Source organism: Petaurus breviceps, unplaced genomic scaffold, assembly GCF_028583685.1.
Source record: "Petaurus breviceps papuanus isolate PSGF00001 unplaced genomic scaffold, PetGlider_PUasm1.0 379, whole genome shotgun sequence".
NCBI classification, from domain to species: Eukaryota; Metazoa; Chordata; class Mammalia; order Diprotodontia; family Petauridae; genus Petaurus; species Petaurus breviceps.
The window spans coordinates 4,055,927-4,081,537 of NW_027186303.1; the positions used below are offsets into that span (position 1 = coordinate 4,055,927).

Genomic DNA, 25,611 nt, shown 5'->3' on the forward strand with positions numbered 1-25,611 from the left:
GGGGATCACCTTCACTACAGTAGCAATCTCAATAGGGCTTATTTTCGAGGGAGGGCTTATTTTAGAGGAATCTTACACAGTAAGGGGAGGGCTTATTTTCGGGATAGGTCTTATTATCAGGGAAACATGGTACTTCTTGATTGGTAGTGAATCAATAAGGTTGTTACATTCTCTGAGCCAGGAGAAGGCTATATAAGCCCTGATGTGTAGCTTTGTTTTGGGGCTCACTTTGAGAAGTGTTTTGTGATTTGATCAGATGAAACTCTGGGAAGCCATTGTTGAGAGTTCCCCGGCTTTGAAAAACCCAGATGTTGATTTGGTATGGATGTAATGGTTGGACAGTTTGGAAATTGTCTCCTTGATCTGTTTCTCTGTCTTGATAATTCTGTCTGTATATTCTGAAGTTCGGGGTGCTGACCTTTTTCCCCTGAACTAGGTAAACGATACATATTTGACTGATTAAAGTAAGCTTGTTAACCCATTTTGAGTTTCTTTCCTTTATCAAAGCAGATCCAAGAACCTGTGTTGGCAGCCACCCTGAGGACTCTTGGGGTGTTTGCTGCTACACTTGCCCAGGGTCACACAGCTAGTTTTTGTGTTAAGTGTCTGAGGCCAGATTTGAACTCAGGTCCTCCTGACTCCAGGGCCGGTGCTATATTCACTGCACCACCTAGGCACCCTGTAAGTTATATTTTAAAAAAATAATTAATAACTTTTTTACATTTAAGAAACTTTGCAGTTACACCACATTGATTCGATTTGACAAACTTTTATTAAGCACCTATTATATTAAGGCACTTTGTGAGGTGCTAAGGATACTAAAGCAAAGACAAAGCAGAACCTGATCTCAAATATTTTGTATTCTGAATTCAGCTTGTACGTTGCTTAAGTGGTTTGCATAAATTCTGTTGAATCATTCTGTATTCCTTTGTCTATGCATCTGCATAGACCATTAAGCAATGCCTGAGATACATATACTCCCTCCTCATCTCTGCTTTTTGAAATCTTTCTCTTTCTTCAAAGCTTAGTTGCCACGTGCATAAAAAAGAACAATAATTTCTTCAGGTGAAAGTGATCTCTTCCTCCTCAGATTTTCCTAGACTACTTTATGTAAATGGCTCCTTTATCCCAGCATGGGTAAAATGGAGAAAACACTGGATATGAAGTAAGAAGACTCAGGTTCAGATCCTAACTGCCCAACTTATATCTCTGTGATCTTGGGTAAGATGCTTATGTTACTTGAACTTCAGTTTCCTTATCTATAAAATAAGGGGATTGGACAGAATTACCTCTGAGGTCTCTTCTTGCTCTAAATCTAAATCTATAACCCTATCATTTCCTATCTCATTTTAACTTGTACGTATCTGTTGACATGCTTTATATTTTTCTGTTGGATTGTTGGATCCTCACCATGACTTCCATTGTTTCATCCCCTTAAGTATTCTTTCAGTCCATCAACCTTAATTTGTCTTTCTTCCTTTCCTAATTGACACTGCAGTAACCAGTTCAACGTCATACAATGTCCTCTACTTTCAAATCCCTTTCTTCCAGATGTTGTTCATGACTCAACCTTGGATTATTCCTGTCATCCCATCCTCCCTTCTTTCTCATCTCATTACTCAGATGTCTTCTACCACTTAACTACTCTTTCACACCCTACTCAAATGAAGAAGTGGCCTTATTACAGCTTCTGAGCTTAATATTCCACCAAAACTGTTCTCCCCAAAGTTACCAGTGACCTCTTAACTAAAAGAGCCTTTTCTCAATTCTCATACTTCTTTAGCCTTTGATACAATTGATCACCTTCTCCTCCCTTTTCTTGTTTTTTGTCTGTTTCTTGTTAGTCTCCTTTTCTGGATTCTCATCCAGACCATGTTCTCTAACCACATGTGGTCCACAGGATCTTAAGGCCCTCTTTATTTCACTTGGTGATCTCATCAGTTCCTGTGTATTTAATTACCATCTCTATGTTGATTTTTTCCACCTATACCTCTCTTGCCTCAACTGACCTCCAATCTCCAGTGCCTTTCAGACATCTGAAATTTAATGTTCAGTAGACATCTGAAACTTAATATATCTAGAATAGGACTCCTTATATTTTCCCTACCCAAACTTTCCCAGCCCCCTACCTTCCCTATTACTTAGAGGGCAATGCCATTCTCCTAGTACATAGGCTTATAACCTACATGTTGACCTTGACCATTCACTCTCTCTTCTTCACCTTAGCCAATCTGTTGCCAAGGCCTGTTGATTTCACTCTCCCTTCTCTACTCTGACACTGCCATCATTCAAGTCGATGCCCTCATCACCTGGCTCCAAGACTGTTGCAGTAGCCTGCTGTCTGTCTGCCTCAAGCCTTGTCCCATTCCAGTTAACCATGGATGTCCTCCAGAGTTCTGCACTGGACCCTCTCATCTTCTCACTCTGTACTATTTGACTTGCTAATCTAATCTGCTCCCATGAATTCAATGGTCATCTCTGTTCTGATGATTCTTAGATCTTTTTGTCCAGCTATAGTAGTTGGTATTGCTGGATCAAAGGGTATGCACAGTTTGGTTGCCTTTTGGGCATAGTTCCAAATTGCTCTCCAGAGTGGTTGTATCAGTTCATATCTCCACTTACAATACATTAGTGTTCCAATTTTCCCACATTCTCTCCAACATTTGTCATTTTCCTTTTTTCTTATATTAGTCAATCTGATTGCTCTGAGGTGGCATTTCAGAATTGTTTTAATTTATATTTCTCCTATCAAAAGTGATTTAGAGCACTTCTTCATATACCTATAGATAACATTGGTTTCTTCATCTGAAAAATGCCTGCTCATATCCTTTGACCATTTATCAATCGAGGAATGGCTTGTATTCTCATAAATTTGGATTAGTTCTCTATATATTTGAGAAATGAGGCCTTTATCAGAGATACTTGCTGTAAAGATTGTTTCTGAGATTTCTGCTTTCCTTCTAATCTTGGTTTTGTTTGTACAAAAGCTTTTCTATTTAATATGATCAAAATAATTTATTTTGCATTTCATAACGCTCTCTATCTCATTTGGTCATGAACTCTTCCCCTCCCCATAGATCTGACAGGTAGGCTATTCCTTGCTCTTCTAATTTGCTTGCTTTGTTGTATCTGCTACCTCTTAGTAAGTTGTAGTTTCCTTCCTTATCCCTTTTAATTAAAAGGGATTTAATTAATTAAATTTAACTTAAATTTAATTAATTTAATTTATTATTATTAAATTTAATAAATTTAATTAAAATATCTGTTTTTGCTTTTACTTTGTAAAAAATCTTAGGATAAGGATTGCTACCTTTGCTTTTTTTTTTTTTACTTTAACTGACACACAATAGTGTTTGCTCCAGCCCCTTACCTTTATTCTGTGTGTGTCTCTCTGCTTCAAGTGTGTTTCTTGTAAACCACATATTGTAGAATTCTGGTATTCACTTCTTTCTTATGACAGAGTTCATCCCATTCACACGCACAGCTATGATTACTAACTGTGTATTTCCTTCCATCCTATTCTTCTTCCTACTTGTTTTCTCTTTCCTTTCACCTTTTCCTACCTCACCAATGTTTTGTTTCTGTCTACCACTTTCTCTAATCTTCCCTCCCTTATGTTAGTCTCTACCCCAACCCCCCTCCTATTTCCTTGTTGGTTAAGAAGGATTTCTCTATTAAACTGATCATGTCTATTAATCTCTCTTTGAGCCAATGTTGACGAGAGTAAGGTTCAAGCGATGCCATTGGCCACGCTTCCATTTTCCCCTCCATTGTAAAAGTTCTTTCTTGCCTCTTCTTGTGAGATAATTGGCCCCATTTCACCTCTCTCTTCCTGCTGCACTCTGTGTACTCCTCTTTCTCATCTCTTAATTTTTTGTGTCATTTCCTTAAATTCACCTTATTACCCATATCATCTATGTGTGTTCCTTCTATCTGTACTGTTAGTGATACAATTTTTAAGAGTTACAAGTAGGTTAAATTTTTGGTTTAGTTGTGGTCATCCCCCTTTAAAAGCTTGAAATTTTCTATTTCATTGAATGACCATTTTTTTTTCACCTTCATGTATTCTGCTTAATTTTGTCAGGTAAGTGATTCTTGGTTGTAGTCCTCACTCCTCTGCCCTCTGGAATGTCTTGTTACATGACTTCCAATCCTCGTATGTTGCAGCTGCCAGGTCCCATGTGATCCTTATTTTGACTTCCCAATATTTGAATTCTTTCTTTCTGGCCATTTGCAGTATTTTCTCTTTGACCTGGTAATTTTGGAATTTGGCTAAAGTATGCCTTGGCATTTTCAATTTGGGATCTCTTTCAAGAGGTGATTGGTGGATCCTTTCAATAACTATTTTACTTTCTGGCTCCAGGACCTCAAGGCAGTTTTCTTTGATGATTTCCTTAAAGATGCTGTCAAGGATTTTTTGATTATGGCTTTCAAGTACACCAATAATTTTTAAATTGTCTCTCCTGGATCTACTCTCCAGATCAGTTGATTTTACCAATGAGGACTTTTATGTTGTCTTATATTTTTTCATTCTTTTGTTTTTGTTTGTCTGATTCTTGATATCTCATAGAGTCATTAGTTTCCACTTGCCCAATTCTAATTTTTAACATATTGTTTTCCTCAGTTAGCTTTTGTATTTTCTTTTCCATTTGGCCAGTTGTACTCTTTAAGGAATTTTTTCCCCCAGTGGATTTTTGTATCTCCTTTTCCATTTGGCCAGTTCTACTTTTTAAGCAGTTTTTCAAACTCTTGACTCTTTTCTCATAACTCTCATTTCTTTTCCAAGTTTTTCTTCTTGTCTCTCTTATATGAGCTTTTCCATAAGATATTTCTGGGTTTGAGACCACTTCCCATTTTTCTTTGGGCTTTTGCCTATAAGGTGTTTTGACAATGTTGTCCTCTTCTGAGATTGTCTTTTTCTTCCTTGTCACCATAATGACTTTCTATGGTCAGATTCTTTTTGTTGTTGTTGTTGTTTTTAGCTCATTATCCTGCCCCCCCCCTTTTTTTTTTTTACCTTTTTTAGCCTTTTTCCTTTCTTTTAAACTTGATCTCTGCTCCAAGGGTGGCAGGGTGTACCATCTCCTCAAGCAGTTTACTCTTATGAACTTCTTACACTGGCCCAGAGGCAAGTCTACCTCTTTGCCCAGGGCTACACTGAGGCAAGGGGTAGTTTTTAGAGCTGGAATCTACTGTTCCCTTAGCTATGCTAAGGCACATGGGGGTCCTGGTGTTGGAATTTGCCTCTTGCACCACACTGGGGATAAGCATCTTCTACTGGTTTGCTAAGGTGGGGCTTGTTGCTGACTTGCTGGGACACCTCCCATCCTGGGCCTCACTCCCCTTTCACCCAAGTGAGATGGACCTTTCTTGCTGATCCTTCAAGTTTCTTGGGCTAAAAAAATTGTTTCACCACATCTTTTTGCTGTTTTTACTCTTCCAGGGTTTGTTTTGGGACTTTATTTTATAGTTGTTTGGATGTGAATATGGAAGAATTATGGTGGTTTGCAGCTTACTCTACCATCTTGATTCCTGAAAGTTCTGTCCTCTCTTATAATCTTTCTATTGCACTTCTACATTATCTCTTATATCTCCCCCTTCCCTCCACTCATATGACCCTCTCCCCACTTTAGACCCTCATTATCTCTTGTTTAGACCATTATGATTTTGCATTTTAACTGGTTTCCTTTTCTCTAGTCTCTCCCCTTCCCATTCATTGTCCTCATAGTTTCCAAAGTGATATTCTAAAAATAGTTATAGCCATTGTCACTCCATTTTCCTTCTGTTGCTCCTAGGATAAAATATAAAATTTTCTGTTTGTCTTTTAAAATTCTTCACAGTTTGGCTCTGTCCTATCTTTCTAAGTTCATTTTTTTATTCCATAAATTAACCCATATGTTGTTTGACTATGGGTTACAGATATTTGATAAGGAGAAGATTTTACTGGTCTTTCAATTCCTTCAATCTTCTGATTGCCAGATTTATCTGTGATTGCAGAGATGGTATTGTACGTCCATGCACCACCAGCTATAGGACCCATGGTGCCAGATACCCATAGCCCATCTCTTCATTTTGGACTTGCCACAGAAGCTATCATTAGCATGCTGGCTAAATTTCAGTTTTCCTCATCATTTTTCTAAACAATGCACCATGACATGTTCCATAATTGCCAACAATTCCAAACTTTTTGGTATGTTTAGCCATGTTTCTCCAGGCCTGTAGCTCAGGGAGCCAAGAAGGAATTATACATGTGTGCTTTCAGGACCAGAAACTGGAAGCAAATTTTTTGGAGGTAGGACTCCCTTTCTAGGCTTATTAAATATTATTTACATTTACTCAGTTTCAGTACAGACAAAACTGGCCTTCTTGCTATTCCTCACTTGAAATATTCTTGAGGGCGAGACAAGATGGTGGCATAGAAGGAGGAAAACTCTGTGAGCTCCCCCCATAACCACCTCAAAAACCTATAAAGTATGACTCTAAACAAATTTTAGAGCTATAGAACCCACAAAGTGACAGAGAGAAACAAATCTCCTGCTGAAGATGGCCTGGCAGGTGGACAGGAAGGGTTTGTTGCACCAAGCTGGCAGCCAAGCCCAGCCCCACATGAGCCTGAAGTTTTAGTCCCAGGGCAGCCCCAACCAGCAGTGGCTGGAGCAGACTTTGAGAGAGTGGATCATCAGCAGCTGTGGTGGTTTCCAGAATTATCAACACATAAATGCCAAAGACAAAGTGAGAGGTCTGTGTGGGAACTCTGTTGGAATTGGGAGGACAGAGCATGGTCTGGCCTCTGCCCCTGGAGCGAGAAGTGGCGGAGGTGTGGCAGGGGAGCAGTCACTTGCACACAGCTGCTTCAGAGCTCCTGGCCTGCAGATCACAGGGGGACCAAGCGACCATTCAGAGGGTAATCGCTCTTTCTTTAATCTGCTTGGATCTGGATCATGGTCTTGGGTGGAGGTCATGGGGTGTGACCACTAAGCCAGAGCTTGTGGTGTCTGGAGAGAGGGCACCCAACTGATAGCTCTGGCAGCTGCAAAAACCCCAGTGATTTGGGACAAAGCTCTCCTCTCTGGAAGCAGAGTTTTACTGGGGCAAAAAGCTCAAAAGTCAAATAATTGAGTGGTAACATGAAGAAGCAAAGGAAGCAAAGCAAGCACAACAATCAAATCTTAGATTTCTTTTTTGGGGGCAAAAAGATCAAAGTGTGGAATGGGAGGAAGACAATGAAATCAGAACTGCACCAAAAGCTTCCAAGAAAAATATGAATTGGTTACAGGCAATGAACGAGCTCAAGAAGGATTTTGAAAATCAAGTAAGAGAAGTGGAGGAAAAATTGGGAAGAGAAATGAAAATGGAGCAAGAAAATCATGAAAAGAGAGTCAACAACCTGAGTCAAGAAAGTAACACCTTAAAAAATAGACTAACTCAAATGGCAAAAGAGGCCTAAAAAACCAATGAGGAAAAGACTGGCTTAAAAAGCCAAATTTGCCAAATGGAAAAGGAATTTCAAAAGCTCACTGAAAAGACTAATTCCTTCAGAATTAGACTGGAGCAAATGGAAGCTAATGACTTTATGAGAAATCAAGATACTATTAAACTGATCCAAACAAATGAAAAAATAGAAGGCAATGTGAAATATCTCATTGGAAAAACCACTGATGTGGAAAATAGATCCAGGAGAGATAATTTAAAAATTATTAGACTAACTGAAAGCCATGATAAAAAAAAGAACCTGGAAATCATCCTTCAAGAAATTCTCAAGGAAAATTGCCCTAATATTTTAGAACCAGAGGCCAAAATAGAAATTGAAAGAATTCACTGATTATCTCTTGAAAAAGATCCCCAAAAGAAAACTCCTAGGAATATTATAGCCAGGTTCTGGAGTTTCCAGATAAAGGAGAAAATATTACAAACAGCCAAGAAGAAAAAATTTGAGTATTGTGGAAGCACAATCAGGATAACACAAGATCTGGCAGCTTCTACATTAAAGAATTGAAGGGCTTGAAATATGATATTCCAGATGTCAAAGGAGCTAGGATTAAAACCAGGAATCACCTACCCAGCAAAACTGAGTATCATGTTTCAGGGGAAAATATGGTCCTTCAGTGGAATAGAGGACTTTCAAGCATTCTTGATGAAAAAACCAGAGTTGAATAGAAAATTTCACATTCAAATACAAGAAGCAAGAGAAGCATGAGAAGGTAAACAGTGAAAAGAAATCATAAGGAACTTATCAAAGTTGAACAATTTATATTCCTACATGGAAAATTGATAATTATAACTTATGAAACTTTTCTCAGTATGAGTATAGTTGAAGGGAATATAAATGTATACATATGTATACATACATATATATGTCTATATAGGAGGGTATATGTGCATATGAATACATATGTGAGTGCATATATATATGTGTACAGGTATACATAGACAGAGGGCATAGGATCAATTGATAAGAATAAAATTAAGAGGTGAGAGAGGAATATAATGAAAGTAGATAGGGAGGGACAGAAGAGGGCAAATTATCTCATATAAAAGAGTCAAGGGAAAACTGTTACAATGGAGGGGAAGAACAGGAAGGCAAAAGGGAATGCGTCAACCTTATTCTCATTGAATGTGGCTTAAGGAGGGAATAACATGCACACTTAATTGGGTATCTTAACCTACAGGAAAGTAGGGGGGGAGGAGATAAGAGGAGGGATGATAAAAGAGAGGGCAGATGGGGGGGAGGTTAGTTAGAAGCATACACTTTTGAAAAGTAATAGGGTCAAAGTAGAAAATAGAACAAGTGGGGGGTGGGATAGGATGGAGGGAAATATAGTTAATCTTTCATAATATATCCACTATGGAAATGTTTGCATAACTACACATGTACAATTTATATTGAATTGCTTATCTTCCCTGTAAGGGGGGGAGGTAACAAGGGAAGAAGGGAAAGAATCTGGAATTCAAAGTTTTAAAATAAAATGTTTATAAAAATTACTATTATTATTATTATTTTGCATGCAACTGGGAAATAAGATATACAGACACTGGGGTATGGAGATCTATCTTGCCCTACTGGAAAGTCAGAGGGGTATGGGAGAGGATATAGGAGAGAGCAGATTGGGAGAGGGGGTATTCACTGGGATAGCTGTTTTGGGGTGGTGGGTAGGGGAAAGACAGGGAGAAAATTTGCAACTCAAAATCTTGTGGAAATGAATGTTGTAAACTAAAATTTAACAAAATTATATTTGAAATATTCTCTATTCTTTTGCATTTGTGCCTTTGATCAATTATGTCCTCACTTCCCTTCCCTCTTCCCTTCCTTTCTTTTTCCATCCCATTCTCTCCCTGCTCTCTGCTCCTAGGGGCTCACCATATTAATTCCAAATGTAGTGCAGAAACTCAACTGACTTTAGACCTACTGCAGGTTAGAACATCTTAACCTTCTCAAGTAGCATGGTTTATAGGCATGTGCAACACACCCAGCTCTCATCATCTCCACAATCTCTGGTTTCTTTCAAAGCTTAGCAGAGCAATCAATAAACATTAATTGAGTGACTATTATGTGCCAGGCCCCATGCTAAATGCTTTTCTGTGCTGCTCAGATATTAGTGTCCCACCCCCATCTCCAATTACCTTATATCTACTGTATAAATCTTAAGTCTTTCCTTATGTAAACTCTTTGGGGTACTCCCTTAAACTAAAACTCACTCTCAGAGGTTGAGTGTGTATACAAGAAGATGACTACGACTTTGGGGTTCTAGTGCCAACCCTTTGGATTTCCCATTGTCAGTAGATTTAATTAACTTTGGCAAAGGCATTTACTAAGATGCTATAGTAAGTAGTTGGTTAGAAGCATTTCTTGAAAGCCTGGGGTACAGTCCCCCACAAATAAATACAGCATCATAGAAAGAGGATACTCAGAGTTAGAGTACAATGGTAGTGAAACACATATAGAGAGCACATAGGGCAAAGGGGTAATGATCAGCTCCTGGTACTGAAAGCTTTTCTGCACTTCATAAAATCTGTAATTCCCTCATTAGATACCTTGTTATTTACAGCTCAGACATCTTCATTGAAAAGGTTAGGTGGGGGGAAGGGGAAAAAGTCCAACAGTCTACTCCCTATTCCACCTCCTCAAGCAGTTTACTCTTATGAGCCTCATTTTCCCTCCAGTTTGGTCTCCAGTTCTCCAGCTAGAACTCTTCCACCATTGAACTTTTGGACTCCCAAGATGACTTGATGTTTTTACACACTGACCCAGAAATACATCATATTCTCTTAACCAATTAGAAGACTTTTTCTTTGTGGTGTCAGCTGTTGGCTAAAGCTTTCTAATCATTTAGAGTTGACTGAAGACTTATTTATACATTGTAGGATTTTTGGAAAACTTAACAGTTGCTACTCTCTTGATTAATCTGATATATCTCTGCCTTTCTGTGATTACATTAACTGATGTGGGGCATGAAACCCCACTCTGACATGTATATACTTACATGTATACATGACAGGTCCGTGGAGGCAGGAGCTATTTCTTTCTTGTCTTTGTATCCTAATATTTAGCACAATGCGTAGCATGTAATAGGGGCTTTTAAAGTGTGTATTGATTAAAAAAAGAAGACAACAACTATCATTTTCTCTCTTTGTATCCTCAGGTTCTAGAAAGAGTAACTTTGTACTTCATTGTTTTTTGTTGTTTATTGAATCAAATGCTTATGGATGTAGATAAAATTCCTTTTCAAGAAATTCCAAAAATGGAAGCATTGTATAATATAAAAATTTCTAAATCTTTTATTCTAATGATCTTATGGAATTTATTGTTATGAGATTTGACTTATTTTAGGAGAGTGTTCCATTTATCTGTTTGGATACTCTGAATACAAAATTTGATATAGTAGTTATATATAGCTGTATGTAGCTTGATTTATTTACATCTTATTTCCCCATTAGATTGTAAACTCTTTGAGGACAGACATTATTGTTTGCTTCTTTTTGCATCCCCAGCACTTAACAGAATGCCTGAAACATTGTAGGTGCTTAACAAATGTTTATTGATCGATTAATTGGATTCAAACAGTGATTCTTATTTGTCTTATTGCTATAATAATGGGATTTATTTTGAATGTTTTAGATCCAGTTAAGGAATATGGTTGTACTCCATGGCCTAAGGTAGAAAATTTAATTAAGAAGTGTCTGAAAGAAAATCCACAGGAAAGACCAACATCTGCCCAGGTTTCTGTTTTTAAATTTATATATAAATAGCCATTATTATGTTTGTTTGAAGTTCTACCAGTTAAGAAGAGATTTGGGGTTTTATATTGTAAGAAAAGTGTTATTAAATTCAACATTTTCTCATCCTGAAAGAGGAAAGTGCTTTTGGTTAATTTTTTTTAAGGATCCAGTTCTACAATCCTGTTGACTGATTGCTCCTTTTTGCCATTTGAACTAGCTTTTGACAGGTATTAACCACATTAATACGATAGACAAACTTTTATCATACTGTAATGACTTTCTGAATTAAATTATTTTTCATCTTCATCATTCCTATTAATCCTGTAGATATTCTCCTATGTTTTATATTAAAATAAAGCACATGAGATTGTGTGGGTCCAAAATATCATTATCTAGAATCTATTGATGATTTTTTTTTGGTATTTGGCTCATTTGGACCAAAGTTAAGTTTAAATTACTTTTAAAGTTAAATTACTTTAAAAGTTAAGTTTAAATTACTTTTATGTGATAGAAAATTTATCTTTTAAAACTTATCTCTTTACTTATTACTTTAAAATATTATTAATCTCTAAGTATGTTTTTAATCTCTCATCCTGTATGATTCTTTCTGAACAATCTGGTCTGCATATTGTAGTATAGAATTCATATTTAGCTTGGTGTTCTGTTGTTTTCCATCCCTGCCTCTCAAGTTATAATGTCATTTTGCATAGGTCTTGAGAAAAAATAAACATAGATTAGAGATTAATTTATGAATTTTAGATTTTTTGGTAAAGGTTGTACTTGGTTATACTTTCATAAGATTTCTCAAGGCAAAGTGTTTCAAATTAATTCAGTCTGTTTTTAATCAATTTTTCTCTTGTAGGTGTATGAAATTTTGAACTCAGCTGAATTAATATGTCTAAGGAGATATATTTTAATACCCAAAATATTTGTAGCAGAATGCATGGTTGCCACAAACCAAAGCAGCAAGAATGCAGTTATCTGGCTGGGTAGTGGGAACAATGATACAGGACAATTATCCTGTCTTGAGATAAATACTGAAAGACATATCTCTAAGGTAGGGTTGCTTGTTATCAATGTACCAAAAAATTTCAAATTTAGGTTTTTTAAAAAAAAATTTATTGTCAAATAATTTAAAAGCATTGGGTGACTAATATACTAGCTTGATAATGGTCACCAGAAATAGATGAATGCAGGAGAGCTACTTTTATGAAATAATTTTTATGACTAAAAATATTTTGTTTGGGTTTTGATGTTACCTCTGTGGTTTAAAAAGCACTGTATGTACATGATAAAATTGTATTAGTTAATAAGATAATAAAATCTATAGCTAAGAGAGAAGAAAATATATTACTCTGGCCATTCTATGCTAACAAATGTTGTATCTGACTTCTTTTAAGATCAAGCTTGCATAACTCTACTAATAAAACTTTCATTAAATCATATTCAGAGCCTGTTTTATTGGTATTTGTTTTGTAAGATATTAAATGCATATTGTAGTTATTTCATTTTAATCTTCAAATAGGGACAGATTTGTTAGTTATTACGTGATATTCAAGTTTTCCTTAATGAAACTGGCACTGAAAACTCTATTTTAAAAGTTAATTGTATTCCATTGGCAGGATATGACTGAGAGTAGAATATTGTGCCTCGCCCTTGTGTATCTTCTGGTTGAAAAGGAAAGCTGGATTGTGGCAGGAACACAATCTGGCACCCTATTGGCAGTGAAGACAGAAGATGATAAAAAGGGCCACATGCTTCAAAGAATGACTGACTCTGTTACTTGTTTATACTGCAATTCGTTTTCTAAGCAAAGGTATCTTGACAAATTTGAACATAGTGGGGAGAAACAGTTTTCAATTGTCTACATCTATTATATGTACAATTTCCAGGGAAACAAGACATAATTGATACTGTTTTAACATGCTGTAATTGTTTTTCATATACCAAAGAAAATAGATGGCATATCTACTTTCCTAGATGCACTGTAAGCATTATGGACTTTGTAGAATAATGAATTATGGCGGTTTTTCTTTGGGATCCTGGATCTCATCTTATGATCTATTTTTTCCTTTTTTGGCACTCTACCCTAGGCATATACTTTAATGCTCTACCAATTAATATGAAGCCACATCAACTATTGTAAAAATAGCTTACCTCTCTAAGAGGTGAGCTATGTTAAGCCAGAGGAATGAACAATGTTTAAGGCATAAGTGACAGGTTAAAGTAAAGGTAGGGAATTATTATAATTCTTTTACCTGGCTCAGGGATTGAAGGGGAATAGGAATCTCATCCCTCTTCCCCTTATATCATACTGTAGAGTACGCAATCTTATTTTGCATTGATATGTCAGAAACTTACATCATTAAGGTTTGAGCAGCTTTCAAAATATGGACTCCACTTCCAGTTTTGGTATTGAATTAATTTTTCCTTAATAATGGCCCTTTCTCCTTTTTTTTTTCATTTCAGCAAACAAAAGAATTTTCTTTTGGTTGGAACTGCAAATGGCAGACTAGCTATTTTTGAAGACAGAAATGTTAAGGTAAATGTTAAATGAATTTTCTATGAAAATAATAATGTTTTGTCTCTGAAAATTCTTTGAAGTCAAGGACCAGGGAAATGAAGTGGTACTAGGCTTGGAGTTAAAGCATGGGGTCCATCCTGGCTCTGCCACTTTTCAGCTGTGGCACATTGGGCAAGTTATTTTGCCTCTCTGAACCACAGTTTTCTCAGCTTTAAAATGAAAAGGATTCAACTAGATAACTTCTCAGTGTCCTCTCTTCTCACCATGTTTGATCCTATGATCTTAAATTTCTATATTGCCCATAGAACTCAGCATACAGGAAGCACTCAAGGAATACTTATTTGTTCACCTGTGAGTTGCCGAGAAGGTGCCAGCTGACCTTAGTAAAGGAAGTTTTCTTATCTGGGAATTCTCTCTATCAGTGCAATCATAAACTTCATCCCAATCCCTATACTAATTGAGTAATACCTGCCTAAGTCTTAATGAGCTGAGTTCAAGAACAACATCTGGCTGTTCTTTTTTTAAACTTTTTGATGCCATTGACTCTGTGCAAGTACGTCCTCCATGACAGAGTTGCTTTATGCCTTACTTAATATTGAGAGTGAGCACTTATCTCTGTTGTTTCAGCTGTTAAAAAATCTTCTATGATTATCACATATAGATGAGAGATACCTTCTTGTTGGTTGGCAAGTAAGCCAGTTGAACTGGAAAGTATCGAGGCAATAAAGTTGGATAACAAACATCTTTACTCTCATTTTGATTCATGACACTATATCAATTTTGGACATTGATCTATCTAACAGTGCCAAGAATTTTTGGAGCAAAAACTTTTCAATAGTGGTGAATGATTGTTGAGTAGGTAGAGGCTGCAAGGATGAGAAAAGCAATTGCAAAGCCACTTCTCCTCTACTCTGCAAGTAGAAAAATCCATTAGATCTGGGATCCTAAACTGCTTCCACGAGAGTTTCGGGGGAAATAGTGGCCTAGTGGGTGGTTTGACCCAATTCACTCATGTGGCCTCCTCTGTCTTTCTCTGGGTGTCTTGTTCCTTCAGCTAGACTGGTTTTCTTGTCTGCCCTTTAAAAAGAAAAGCGATTAAACTTTTAACTAATACCTTCTCGATGTGTGCTCCAGAGGGAGTCAAAGACAGAAAGGCTCAGTACTAAAATATTCAAAGCAGTATTTTTCTTAGTAGCAAAGAATTGGAGAATAATTGAAAAAGGTATATAAATGAAATATAATATTTATGTAATAAGAAATGAGGAATATGAGAAATTTAAAGAAATGTGGAGAGATTTTTATTAAATGATAGCAAACAAAATAAAATGAACCAGAAGGACAATACAATATATACTGTTAGAAGAATGTAAATGAAAAGATCACTAAAATGAGTTTTCATGAAACATACTCCCTCATGATGGGAGGATAGGAAGAAAGAATATTAACATGTATACATATATACATTGTTAGATGCAGTCACTGCATCAGATATTAGCTTTTATTGTTTTTGTTTGTCAGGAGGGAGGGAGAAGGATTTCTTGTTCAGTCTAGAGAGAAGAAGGGATAAGAAATGACCATAACATAAAGATAAAAGTGATTAGCAAAACATTTTAAAAAGAATTGTATAGAATCAAAAGGTCTAAATGAATTGTTACCTGTATTATTGGAGGAGGTGCCAATATCATAAGAGCCAACCATCTATCAATAAGCATTTTGTTAAGCATCTGTATACTAGACCCTATGCTAGTAATACAAATACAGTTGCAAGACAGTTACTCTCAACAAGTTTGCATTCTGCTGGATCAGTTGAAGAATGGAAGGAAAAAGCACTTGCCATGTACCAGGCACTGTGCTAAACTCTTTAAAAAATATTGTCTCATTTGATTCTCATAACAACCCTTGGAGGGAATTACTTATATTATCCCCATTTTATGTTTGAGGAAAGTGAGGCAAGCAGAGATTTGTGAAGAAGTGTTGAAACAAATTGCCAGTCACTATGTTTATCCAAGAAAATTGTTGAATTTATTCAAATAGAATAAAATTGAACTTCTATTATACATCTCATGTCATATTGATGTGGATATAATTGGCATTCAGTAATTATGCCAATAAAATATGAATGTCCAAATTATACTTTTGCATGTAGTGATATGAGCATTTTATCATATTTGAAGGAAAATAATGAAGTTAAGCATTAAGCTTTATAATAAAAAAGAAAGTAACCATCTAGGAGTTGAAAGTCCTGTATTTTACCTGTGATAACTTGACTTATGGCTAACTAACCTATAACATTTAGTTGCTTAAATATTTCAGTCTATGAAAATACATGTTCTAAGCTTTAAGATTTTATCCACGTAATATAAACCGCTAAAAAATATATGAGGTTGGAAGCCTGTTAAAAAACTACTTAATATTTAGTTTGATGTCAATGTTTTAGTTTGTTTCCTTTTCTCTGAATTATTAGTATTGGCTTCTGGGGCCATCTCTAGTCATCCTGATCCATAACTTGCGACTGGGCCCAGGTAGCTCTGAAGGAGAAAGTGAGGCTATTGACTTTGTATAGTCTCCCTCATTTAAACCAGTTCCCCTGCAAGTCATGACATCACCTTCCTAATGTCACGGTCCTCTTCAAGAACAAAGGACAGCAGCAATAACCACAGTATTGGCTTCAGTTACTTTGCCTATTGGTTTCATTCTTAGAAAATTTCAACTACTTTTTGGATTTAAATTATGTATGCATTATATTTTCTGAGAATGTCTTTTTTTCTTCCCTTTTTTGTTCAAGTTTGAAGGAGCTCCTCCTTTGAAGACATTAAATATAGGAAATGTCAGCACTCCATTAATGTGTTTAAATGAATCCATATATTCATCAGAAAAAAGTGTAATCTGGGGAGGATGTGGCACCAAGATTTTCTCACTTTCTAATGATTTCTCCATTCAGAAACTTATTGAGACAAAGACAAATCAACTGTGAGTTATTTCTAGTTAAATCCTAAATTTATCCGTTTCCTTATATTCTGCTCTTTTAAATTGTGTTAGTCATGATGGTTATAATTCCTGTTAATTATTTAATGATATTTAAGATGAGAGTCAGTGTGGTACAGTGCATAGTTTTCTGAACCTGAAAATAGAAGACTGAGGTTCAAGTCCTGGTTTTGACAGTAGTTCTGTGACAATGGTCAAATCTACAACTCGTAGTTATAAATATGCCGTGATGTTCATCACAGGGAATTTTTCAACACAGTAAAATCAAAGCCTTTGATATGTTGACAACATAACAAGTTAATTTCTAAAGTTTCTGTCATGTTTATTCTTACTGTGTTGTGAATCTGTGAAGCAAGCATCCCTATAGCTTCCTAGGGACTTTGTATTTGTAATTTGAAATAACCCCCACTAGATGGTGGTATTAGATTAAAACTGTAGGCACTGGCTGCTGAGAGAGTTTAGTTCAATTTAGCATAGTTGAATGCCTGCTATATGAAAGGCATTGGAAATAAAGAAGCAAAAATAGAATAGGAAGTTACGAACAGGAAGTGGGGAGAGAATAGAAACATAAAACCTAGGTCTAATTTGAGGTCTTCTTTCCACTTCAACTGATCAGTTGCATTTTAACTTTATTTTATGTACAGATTTTTATTTGGTCACTCATTCATTTAATAATAATTTTAAAGTATTTACCATGTGTAAAAGCTCTCTATAAAAATTATAGCCTTATGCCATCTCCTTCAGAATAATAAACCTCTGATGGCATACTCCATATGGGATTCCAAGGTTTAACTGTTTCCTTTGCAGAAGAATCTTTTAAGCTGTTTTGGCCAAAAGATTTTTGGACGTATCTGCTATCCTCTGAAAAGCTCCTGTTCTCTCCTCAGCCTACTCCTTCTAACGGTTATTTGATTAGTGCTTCATCATCATCAATAATATTTATTGAGGACCTACTTGCTATATGCCTTCACAGCAAAACTCATGAAGTACTTCTTTATCCTGTTTTTTTTTTTTGTGCCCTCTCTCCTTAAGACTTGATTCATCAGTTACCTTTACTTTTGTGTTTCTTGTTTGTTACTTTTTGTGTTTTTGCTGTCCCCACCTTTCCTTTCTTGATTATGTATCTTTCTACCTTAGATAGACTGGCTATTGGGAAAACATATAAACCTCCCATATGCTGAATATGGTAGTTATGCTCATGGGAAATTTTATGAAGGTCGGGGCATAGTGTACAGAATAATAGATTTTAAAAGAATGATAGTTATAAAAAATAATAATAGTTATAAAAATGTTATTAGTCCAACATATGCCCCCATATTCTTGCCAGACTTCTAGATCCTATTGTCATTTATCTCCAATAGAGATTATGTTAAATGTAGTCAAAATTTCCAGTTAATAAATCTCTGAGTATTCTCTATATCTGGAAACACCCCTCCAGATTGAAAGCCTTACTATTCCATTGATCTATCTAATCATTTGACCTATCATGGTTTTCTACATTGAGAGCAAAACACTGAAGAGCAAAATACTTCCTTTGGCCCATCAAAAATTCTTAACTTTGGGATTCAAGAAATACAGTTCTTTCTTTGGCCCACTCTCACTCAGCCCTTCTTCTGAAGATATTCTTTGCAAATGCTCTTGTAGTTGATAGGATCATAGAGAGGAAGAATTGAAAGGGACTTAGATGTCAGTGAATCCAAACTTCTTCTTTTTTGGGGGAGGGGCTTTTTTTTTGAAGGGGCAGTTGGGGTTAAGTAACTTGCCCAGGGTCACATGGCTAGTAAGTGTTAAGTGTCTGAGGCCAGATTTGAACTCATGTCCTCCTGACTCCAGGGCTGGTGCTCTATTCACTGCACCACCTAGCCTCCCCCTAAAGTCTTTCTTAAGAGGTAGCATGATGTAGTACAAAGAAGTATCAGGGACTTGGGATCTTCAGCAAGTAATGTCACTTTTATTGCTTTAATTTCCTTAGCTGTAAAATGAGGTAGTTGGACTAAGTGAGCTCTAACACGTGTTCCAACTCTAAACCTTAGGACATCAAATTTCTGGCCATTGTGCAGCTGATTATAATGACAACTTAGGATAACTTGTTATAGTTACACTATTTAGCATATAGACTTTTATATGCAGGACTTGACACTGTTGCCCACTGCTCCGCCTCATAAATAGTATCCTATCTCTGTGTGTCTGTGACACTACCAGCACTCTTTTGTTTCTCTTCCTGCATTTCTAAGTATTCCTTCTCTGGCTCCTTTTATGGCTCTTTCTCTTCTCTTGGTCTTTTTAGTTGCATAATTATTTTGAAAATAGTGTCTTTATCCTTAATTTCAATTGAGAAAAGAAAAATAATTTCCTTAGAGAGGATTGTAAATGTGGAGTTGATCTTAGAGTTTGAAAAGTTTATTTTTCAGACTGAAATACCTCATTTGTAAACTCTAGGATAATACTTCTTATGCGTACGTCCAGTGTTGTCCTTTCATAACTCTAAATGTAGGTGTTTAAATCCCATTTCCTCAGTAGTCCAAATAATCTATATTTTGTTGCAACATCCTAAATCTGCTTAGTAAATTAGTATTTTTCATTGTTCTTTTTTTTTTGTATTGAAGTAGTATAATTTAGTGTATAGAGTCCTGGACTCAGGTAAGTTAGGAAGACTTTAATCCTCCTTTTGACACAGTCACTTAACCTCTGAACCTCAGTTTTCTCAATGTAAAATGGAACAATCATACCTGTTTTAATTATCTCTCAGGTTTGTTATAAGACTCAAATGAGACTATGTATTAAAGTAATTTGCAAACATTAAAAGTATATATATATATATATATAAATATATATATATATAAAAGTTTTAGCTATTACTGCTATTTCTTTTTATTAAGTTTTCTTTTTCTTCTTTTTTTGCATTTTATTTCATATTTTATTTTTCCTCAGTTACCTGTAAAAACAATTTTTAACATTAAAAAAACTTTGAGTTCCAAATTCTCTCTCTTTCTCCCTCCCCACCCCCCTTCATTAAGAAGGAAAGCAATGTGATATAGATTATACATGTGTAGTAATGCAAAACATATCCATAATAGTCATGTTGTGAAAGAAAACATAGACAAAACACTCAAGAAAAATAAAGTAAAAAGAGTATGCTTCAATCTGTGTTCAGACAGTATTGATTCTTTGTCTGGGGATGGTTAACATTTTTCAGCATATATCCTTCAGAGTTGTCTTGGATAGTTGTATTGCCTGGCATGTCCTTATTCAAAAGGACTTGTTGGTTGACTTACAAACTGACTGACTTGAGTTGTTTTGTTGAATTTAATATTCAGTTCTTTTAAAAATTACATATATTTAAATGTTTCAAGGACTTAGTAATTTTGTTAAATAATTAATATTTTGTTTTGTTTTTCATCCATAGAGAAATTTATTATACACTTAAATATGGAGATAAATGATAACAGTCTCTTCTTTTGTCATAGGTTTTCTTATGCAACGTTCAGTGATGCCAACATCATTTCAATTGTGGTGGACAAAGCTATCTATGTAGCTAAGAAAAACAGCCATTTTGTTGAAGTATGGGATAAGAACACAGAGAAACTTTGTGTACTAATAGACTGTGCGCAATTTTTAAAGTAATTTTCCATTTAAAAAATTTTATGTCTTTAAGAATAAGTATCCTTTAGAAGTACTATTCAGTGTCACATGGCTCACATATAGGCAAGATTAAAAAGAGAGTGTCATATTCTTGAACCTTTTGAACACTATTATTTTAGGCATATACTGGATTTCATACCAATAAAGTAAAACCCTCTTATTTGTTGGTATCACAGATTGTTATTGAATAACTATTTTAAAATAGGCATTTACTCTATTCTTTGTGGGATCTGATCTGTGAAATGGTAAAATATGTGAAATATTGATTTATTTCATGATGAGGTGCTTTTATATCCTATCACTTTAAAAATATTTACTTCTTAATCACTGTTTCTTTCCTTGAAGATGTGAAGAATTGTCAGGTACAGAAGTTCTAGTATTTCTGTATCTTATATTTTAAAACAATATGTAAAATTATTCTTTTTTTCCCCTTTCATTTCCTCACTTGACCTTTATCATGAAAGACATTTCAAATTGCTTCAGATCAGAATTTTAAAGGTTTATGTTGATTTCTTTTTAATAAGTCGTATAAATGACCATGCAAAATTGTCTTTTTAAAGACTTTTTGGAGGCTTTTCAAAAATATTAAGTTTTTATTTTTGCCATTATTTCACAGACTTCCACATTAAGCAGATATAAACCTCTTTAGTTTCAGTAATCCCAACTCCTTGAACAACTCCATCTTACTTACTTTGAAGTTTCCTCTTGTTTTTTCATTAAATATTCCCTTCTCAGATAGTAAAGCCTATTGCTCTTTGGCATTCTGCTTTTATATAAAGTAGTTTAGAAACCTTTAAAAAGTTTTCATAATTTAGATAGAAAAAAATGCTATGTCTAAAGCTTTAATGAAACTTTTGTTCATGTTTTCAGGGACCATACAGTAATTTTAAACAAGGAATCAAATCATAAAATGACTTATTCTGGAAGAGTGAAAACCCTCTGTCTGCAGAAAAATACTGCACTCTGGATAGGTACAGGAGGAGGTCACATTTTACTGGTCGATCTTTCAACACATCGCATCATACACATAATTCAGAACTTTTGTAATTCTATTAGAGCACTGATGACAGTCCAGTTAGGTAAGTTGAATTCCTTTCTCTTTTATCCTAAGGTAAAACAATATGTAAAAGGTTATTTTCTATATTTAATCTATATGTTTAAAAATTAAACATTACATAAAAATAGGGTAAATAAATGCAAAAAAGAGCAGAGACCCATCTAACTGAAAAAAAAAGAGTATATACTGGCAGACATTTGAGGTTAATTTACTACTAATATTTAGTAACCAAATTTTCCTCTAAGTTTCCTGTTAGCAAAAGAAAAAAGGGAAATATTCTAACTTACAGTTTTAACCTTCTTGCAAAAAATAAAGCCTACATATTGATCTACAGAGCAAAACTTTTCTTAGAATGATAATCACAGAAAAATGTATTAAGTGCATCTTTTGCCTCCAAGTCCAGTGTTTTTGTATTATAGCGGATTTTCTCACACCCAGTTCTGGCAGCACAGCTCACAGTAATTCCCATTATTCACTATGCTGTGCTACACTTTCATTTTTCACTATAGTTTTAAATGTTTATCATCACAGAAAACATTACCGTAACATTGGACTTCAACTCAGAAGAGCTGGGTTCCAGCATCCTGAACAGAAGTAGCTCTGCTGAATGATATGAGACAAATCACTTCTCACTTTTAAGCTTCACCTTTTGCATATGTAATTTATACTTTTATAAATAATATTTATACTAACACCATTACTGGGTGAGAAAAAACCTTATAAATTATGAGGTACTTTATGATAATAATTCCTCATATTTGCATAGCATTATTTCAGGGATTTCAAAGGAGTTTCTCATATACTATAATAATCATTCACATTCATAGAAAGCTTTTAACAAAGTATTTTCCTTACAACAACCCTGTGAATTAGGTAATACAAGTAGTATACTCATCTTGAAAATGTAAACTGAGACTTAAGTGACTTGCTTATGGTCATATAACTACTAAGTGTAAGAGATGAGAATCATAACCAGGTCTCCTTCAAACAGTTCTGGCTCTTTTTCTACCAAACTATGCAACTTTGTCACAACAGCTCTGGGAGAGAGATTGGGACTAAACTTAATTTTATTGGTATAGGGAACTACTAGGTGATGAAACTCCCTCCAGAAATGGTGGTATCACCTCCTCGGCAACTTACTATCTTATATGGGACATATAGGCCATCTTGCCTAGATCACCGAGAAATTAGGTGACTTTCCCAAAGTCACATAGCTACTCTCAGTTACAGGGCAGGCTTGAACTGTGGTCTTTCTGTTTTCAAGGCCAGCTCTTTATCCACTATACTCAAATGTTTTTATCTACTACACAAGGCAAGGCAAGTATTATTGTACCTTTTTTAATATAAGGAAATATCTTCAAAGTTTCAGTAATTTGCCTATAATAACTTTACTAACAAATGGCAGAGCATTACTTTTCATTTTACAGAAAACTTTTCAGTAATCTATTTTACTGAGTAAGGTACATCATATGTTATTTATGTATTTTTGTGTGATAGTCATAATGGTAGGTTTTTTTAATTATATATTTTTTTTCTCTTGGGATTTGTCTATGGTCTTTATGCAGAGACAATCAAGCTTATGTCTCTGTGGGGGTTATAGTTAAAAACTGGAATTATAAATTTGTGCCCGAGGAATCTGTGTTTAAAATGTGCTTTCTGCTATATGTAAAGAAATTATATTTGTTGTTTTATTACAGGAATGATTTTAGCAGGTATTTTATTTCTTACTTTCTTTTTTTGTAAAGGGAGCTTAAAAAATGTCATGCTGGTTTTGGGGTACTGCCAGAAAAGTAATGAAAACACTCCGACTCAAAAAGGTAAGGGCCAATAGAAAAATAAGCCCTCATTCATAACTGTAACTACAAATTCTTGCACCTTGGACAAAAACTGTGTGTGTGTGTAAATTAATATATTGCATATTACATATAGATTTAGATAGATTTATATCTAATATGTAAAGTTATATATAAAGATATCTAACATATATTTATATCTAAATATGTAGATTTAGATTTATATCTATCTATGTCAATATATGCTGAGGCTAATGCAGTCTTGGTGTGCATTAAGAGAGACATAGCTTTGAAGTAATTGCCTGAGGGAATTACAGCATTAGTTCCACCTGTATTTTGCCCTTTTTAGACCTCATTTGTAATATTGTATTCAGGTCTGGGCAGCTTAGTTTAAGGACATTGATAACCCACAGTGTACAGACAAGGACAGCTAGAGTGGTAAAGGATGTTCAGTCCATGATGTAAGAAATTAAGTTGAAGGAACTGGGCATGGTTAGCCTGGAGAAGTCAGGTAGGGGAACATAATAGATTGTTCCATTTAGTCCCAGAGGGCAGAACTAGGAGCAATTGGGTAGGAAGTACAAAAAGGCAACTTTAGACTTTATATCAGGAAAAACTTGCAGGGCGGCTAGGTGGTGCAGTGAATAGAGCACTGGCCATGGAGTCAGGAGGACCTGAGTTCAAATCTGGCCTCGGACACCTAATACAAAAACTAGCTGTGTGACCTTGGGTAAGTCACTTAACCCCAATTGACCCTCCAAAAAAAAAAGGCAAAAAAAAAAAATATTGGGCGGCCAAGTAGCACAGCGAGTAAGAACACTGGCTCCAGTGTTGGGATGACCTGGAGATCAAATCCCGGGCTCAGACACTCAGCACCACACCCAGAAATAACTGGCCATGTAACCTTGAGCAAGTTACTTAACCCCAATTGCTTTAAAAAAAAAAAAACTTGCTAACAATTAGAACTGTCCAAAAAATGGAATAGATTTGCCTCTAGGTTGGGTTCTCCACCCTTAGAGGACTTCAAGAAGATGATGTGCCACTACTAGTTAAGTATTATCATAGTGGGAGTTATTTAAATATATAGGCTGGAGACCTCTGTGGTTTTCTTCCTTCTCTCAGATACTGTGATTATGTTATTTCTTTGATGCAGGGAGCTCCTGGTGAGGCACTTCCTTTGCTAACACAAATCAGCAGCTTCTGCACAACTTAGGGTTGATTGCCTGGGGCCACTAAGAGGTTAACTGACTTAACCAGCTCTTTTTTTTTTTTATCAAGAATGCTTGAAAATCCTCTATTTCATTGAATGACCATATGAAAAATTATGCTCAGTTTTGCTGGGTAGGTGATTCTTGGTTTTAATCCCAGCTCCTTTGACCTCTGGAATATCATATTCTAAGCCCTTCGATCCCTTAATGTAACTCAAATTTTTTCTTTTTGACTGCTTAAAATATTTTCTCCTTAACCTGGGAAGTCTGGAATTTGACTATCATATTCCTAGAAGTTTTCTTTTTGCTATCTTTTTCAAGAGGCAATTGGTGAATTCTTTCAATTTCTATTTTGCCCTCTGGTTCTAGATTATCAGGACAATTTTGCTTGATAATTTCTTGAAGGATGATTTCTTGGCTCTTTATTTGATCATGGCTTTCAGTTATTCCAGTAATTTTAAAATTATCTCTCTGGATCTATTTTCCTGGTGAGTGGTTTTACCAGTGAGATATTTCACATTGCCTTCTATTTTTTCATTTGTTTGCATTTGTTTTATAGCATCTTGATTTCTCATAAAGTCATTAGCTTCCATTTGCTCCAATCTAATTTTGAAGGAATCATTCTCTTCAGTGAGCTTTTGAAATTCCTTTACCATCTGGACAATTCTTTTTAAGGCATTCTTCTCCTCATTGGCTTTTTGGACCTCTTTTTCCATTTGAGTTAGTCTATTGTTTAAGGTGTTATTTTATTCAGTCAGCTTGACTCTCTTTTCATGATTTTCTTGCATCATTCTCATTTCTCTTCCCAATTTTTCCTCCACTTATCTTACTTGATTTTCAAAATTTTTCTTGATCTCCTCCATGGCCTTTGACCAGTTCATATTTTTATCGGAAGCTTTTGATGCAGGAGTTTTGACTTTGTTGTCTTCTTCTGATTCTATGTTTTGATCCTCTTTGTCACCAAAAAAAGATTCTGTGGTCTGATTGTGCTTCCTCTGTTTGTTCATCTTGCCAGCCAATTACCTGACTTTTGAGCTCTTTGCCATGGTAGAACTCTGCTTCCAGAGTGGAGAGAGCTGTGTCCCAAATTGCTGGGGTTTTTGCAAATGTTATCAGAGCTGTTGTCAGAAGTATGAGGAATGCACCCTCTCTACAGCCACAACGAGCTCTGGTACACTACCAGGA

General features: G+C 35.4%; 1 protein-coding gene across 2 annotated transcripts in view; it reads left to right on the plus strand.

The window, feature by feature from the left end:
• LRRK2 (leucine rich repeat kinase 2) overlaps positions 1-25,611 on the plus strand; it is a 244,910-nt gene that overhangs the window by 217,288 nt on the left and 2,011 nt on the right. The window contains exons 43-50 of one of the 2 annotated variants that reach the window (XM_069099462.1): positions 11,117-11,217; positions 12,080-12,274; positions 12,840-13,033; positions 13,687-13,759; positions 16,527-16,711; positions 20,194-20,346; positions 21,239-21,447; positions 23,171-23,242. In XM_069099462.1, coding sequence (XP_068955563.1) covers positions 11,117-11,217; positions 12,080-12,274; positions 12,840-13,033; positions 13,687-13,759; positions 16,527-16,711; positions 20,194-20,346; positions 21,239-21,447; positions 23,171-23,242 — 1,182 coding nt within the window. The remainder of the gene's footprint in view (positions 1-11,116; positions 11,218-12,079; positions 12,275-12,839; positions 13,034-13,686; positions 13,760-16,526; positions 16,712-20,193; positions 20,347-21,238; positions 21,448-23,170; positions 23,243-25,611) is intronic. The other variant, XM_069099463.1, reaches the window with a different exon arrangement.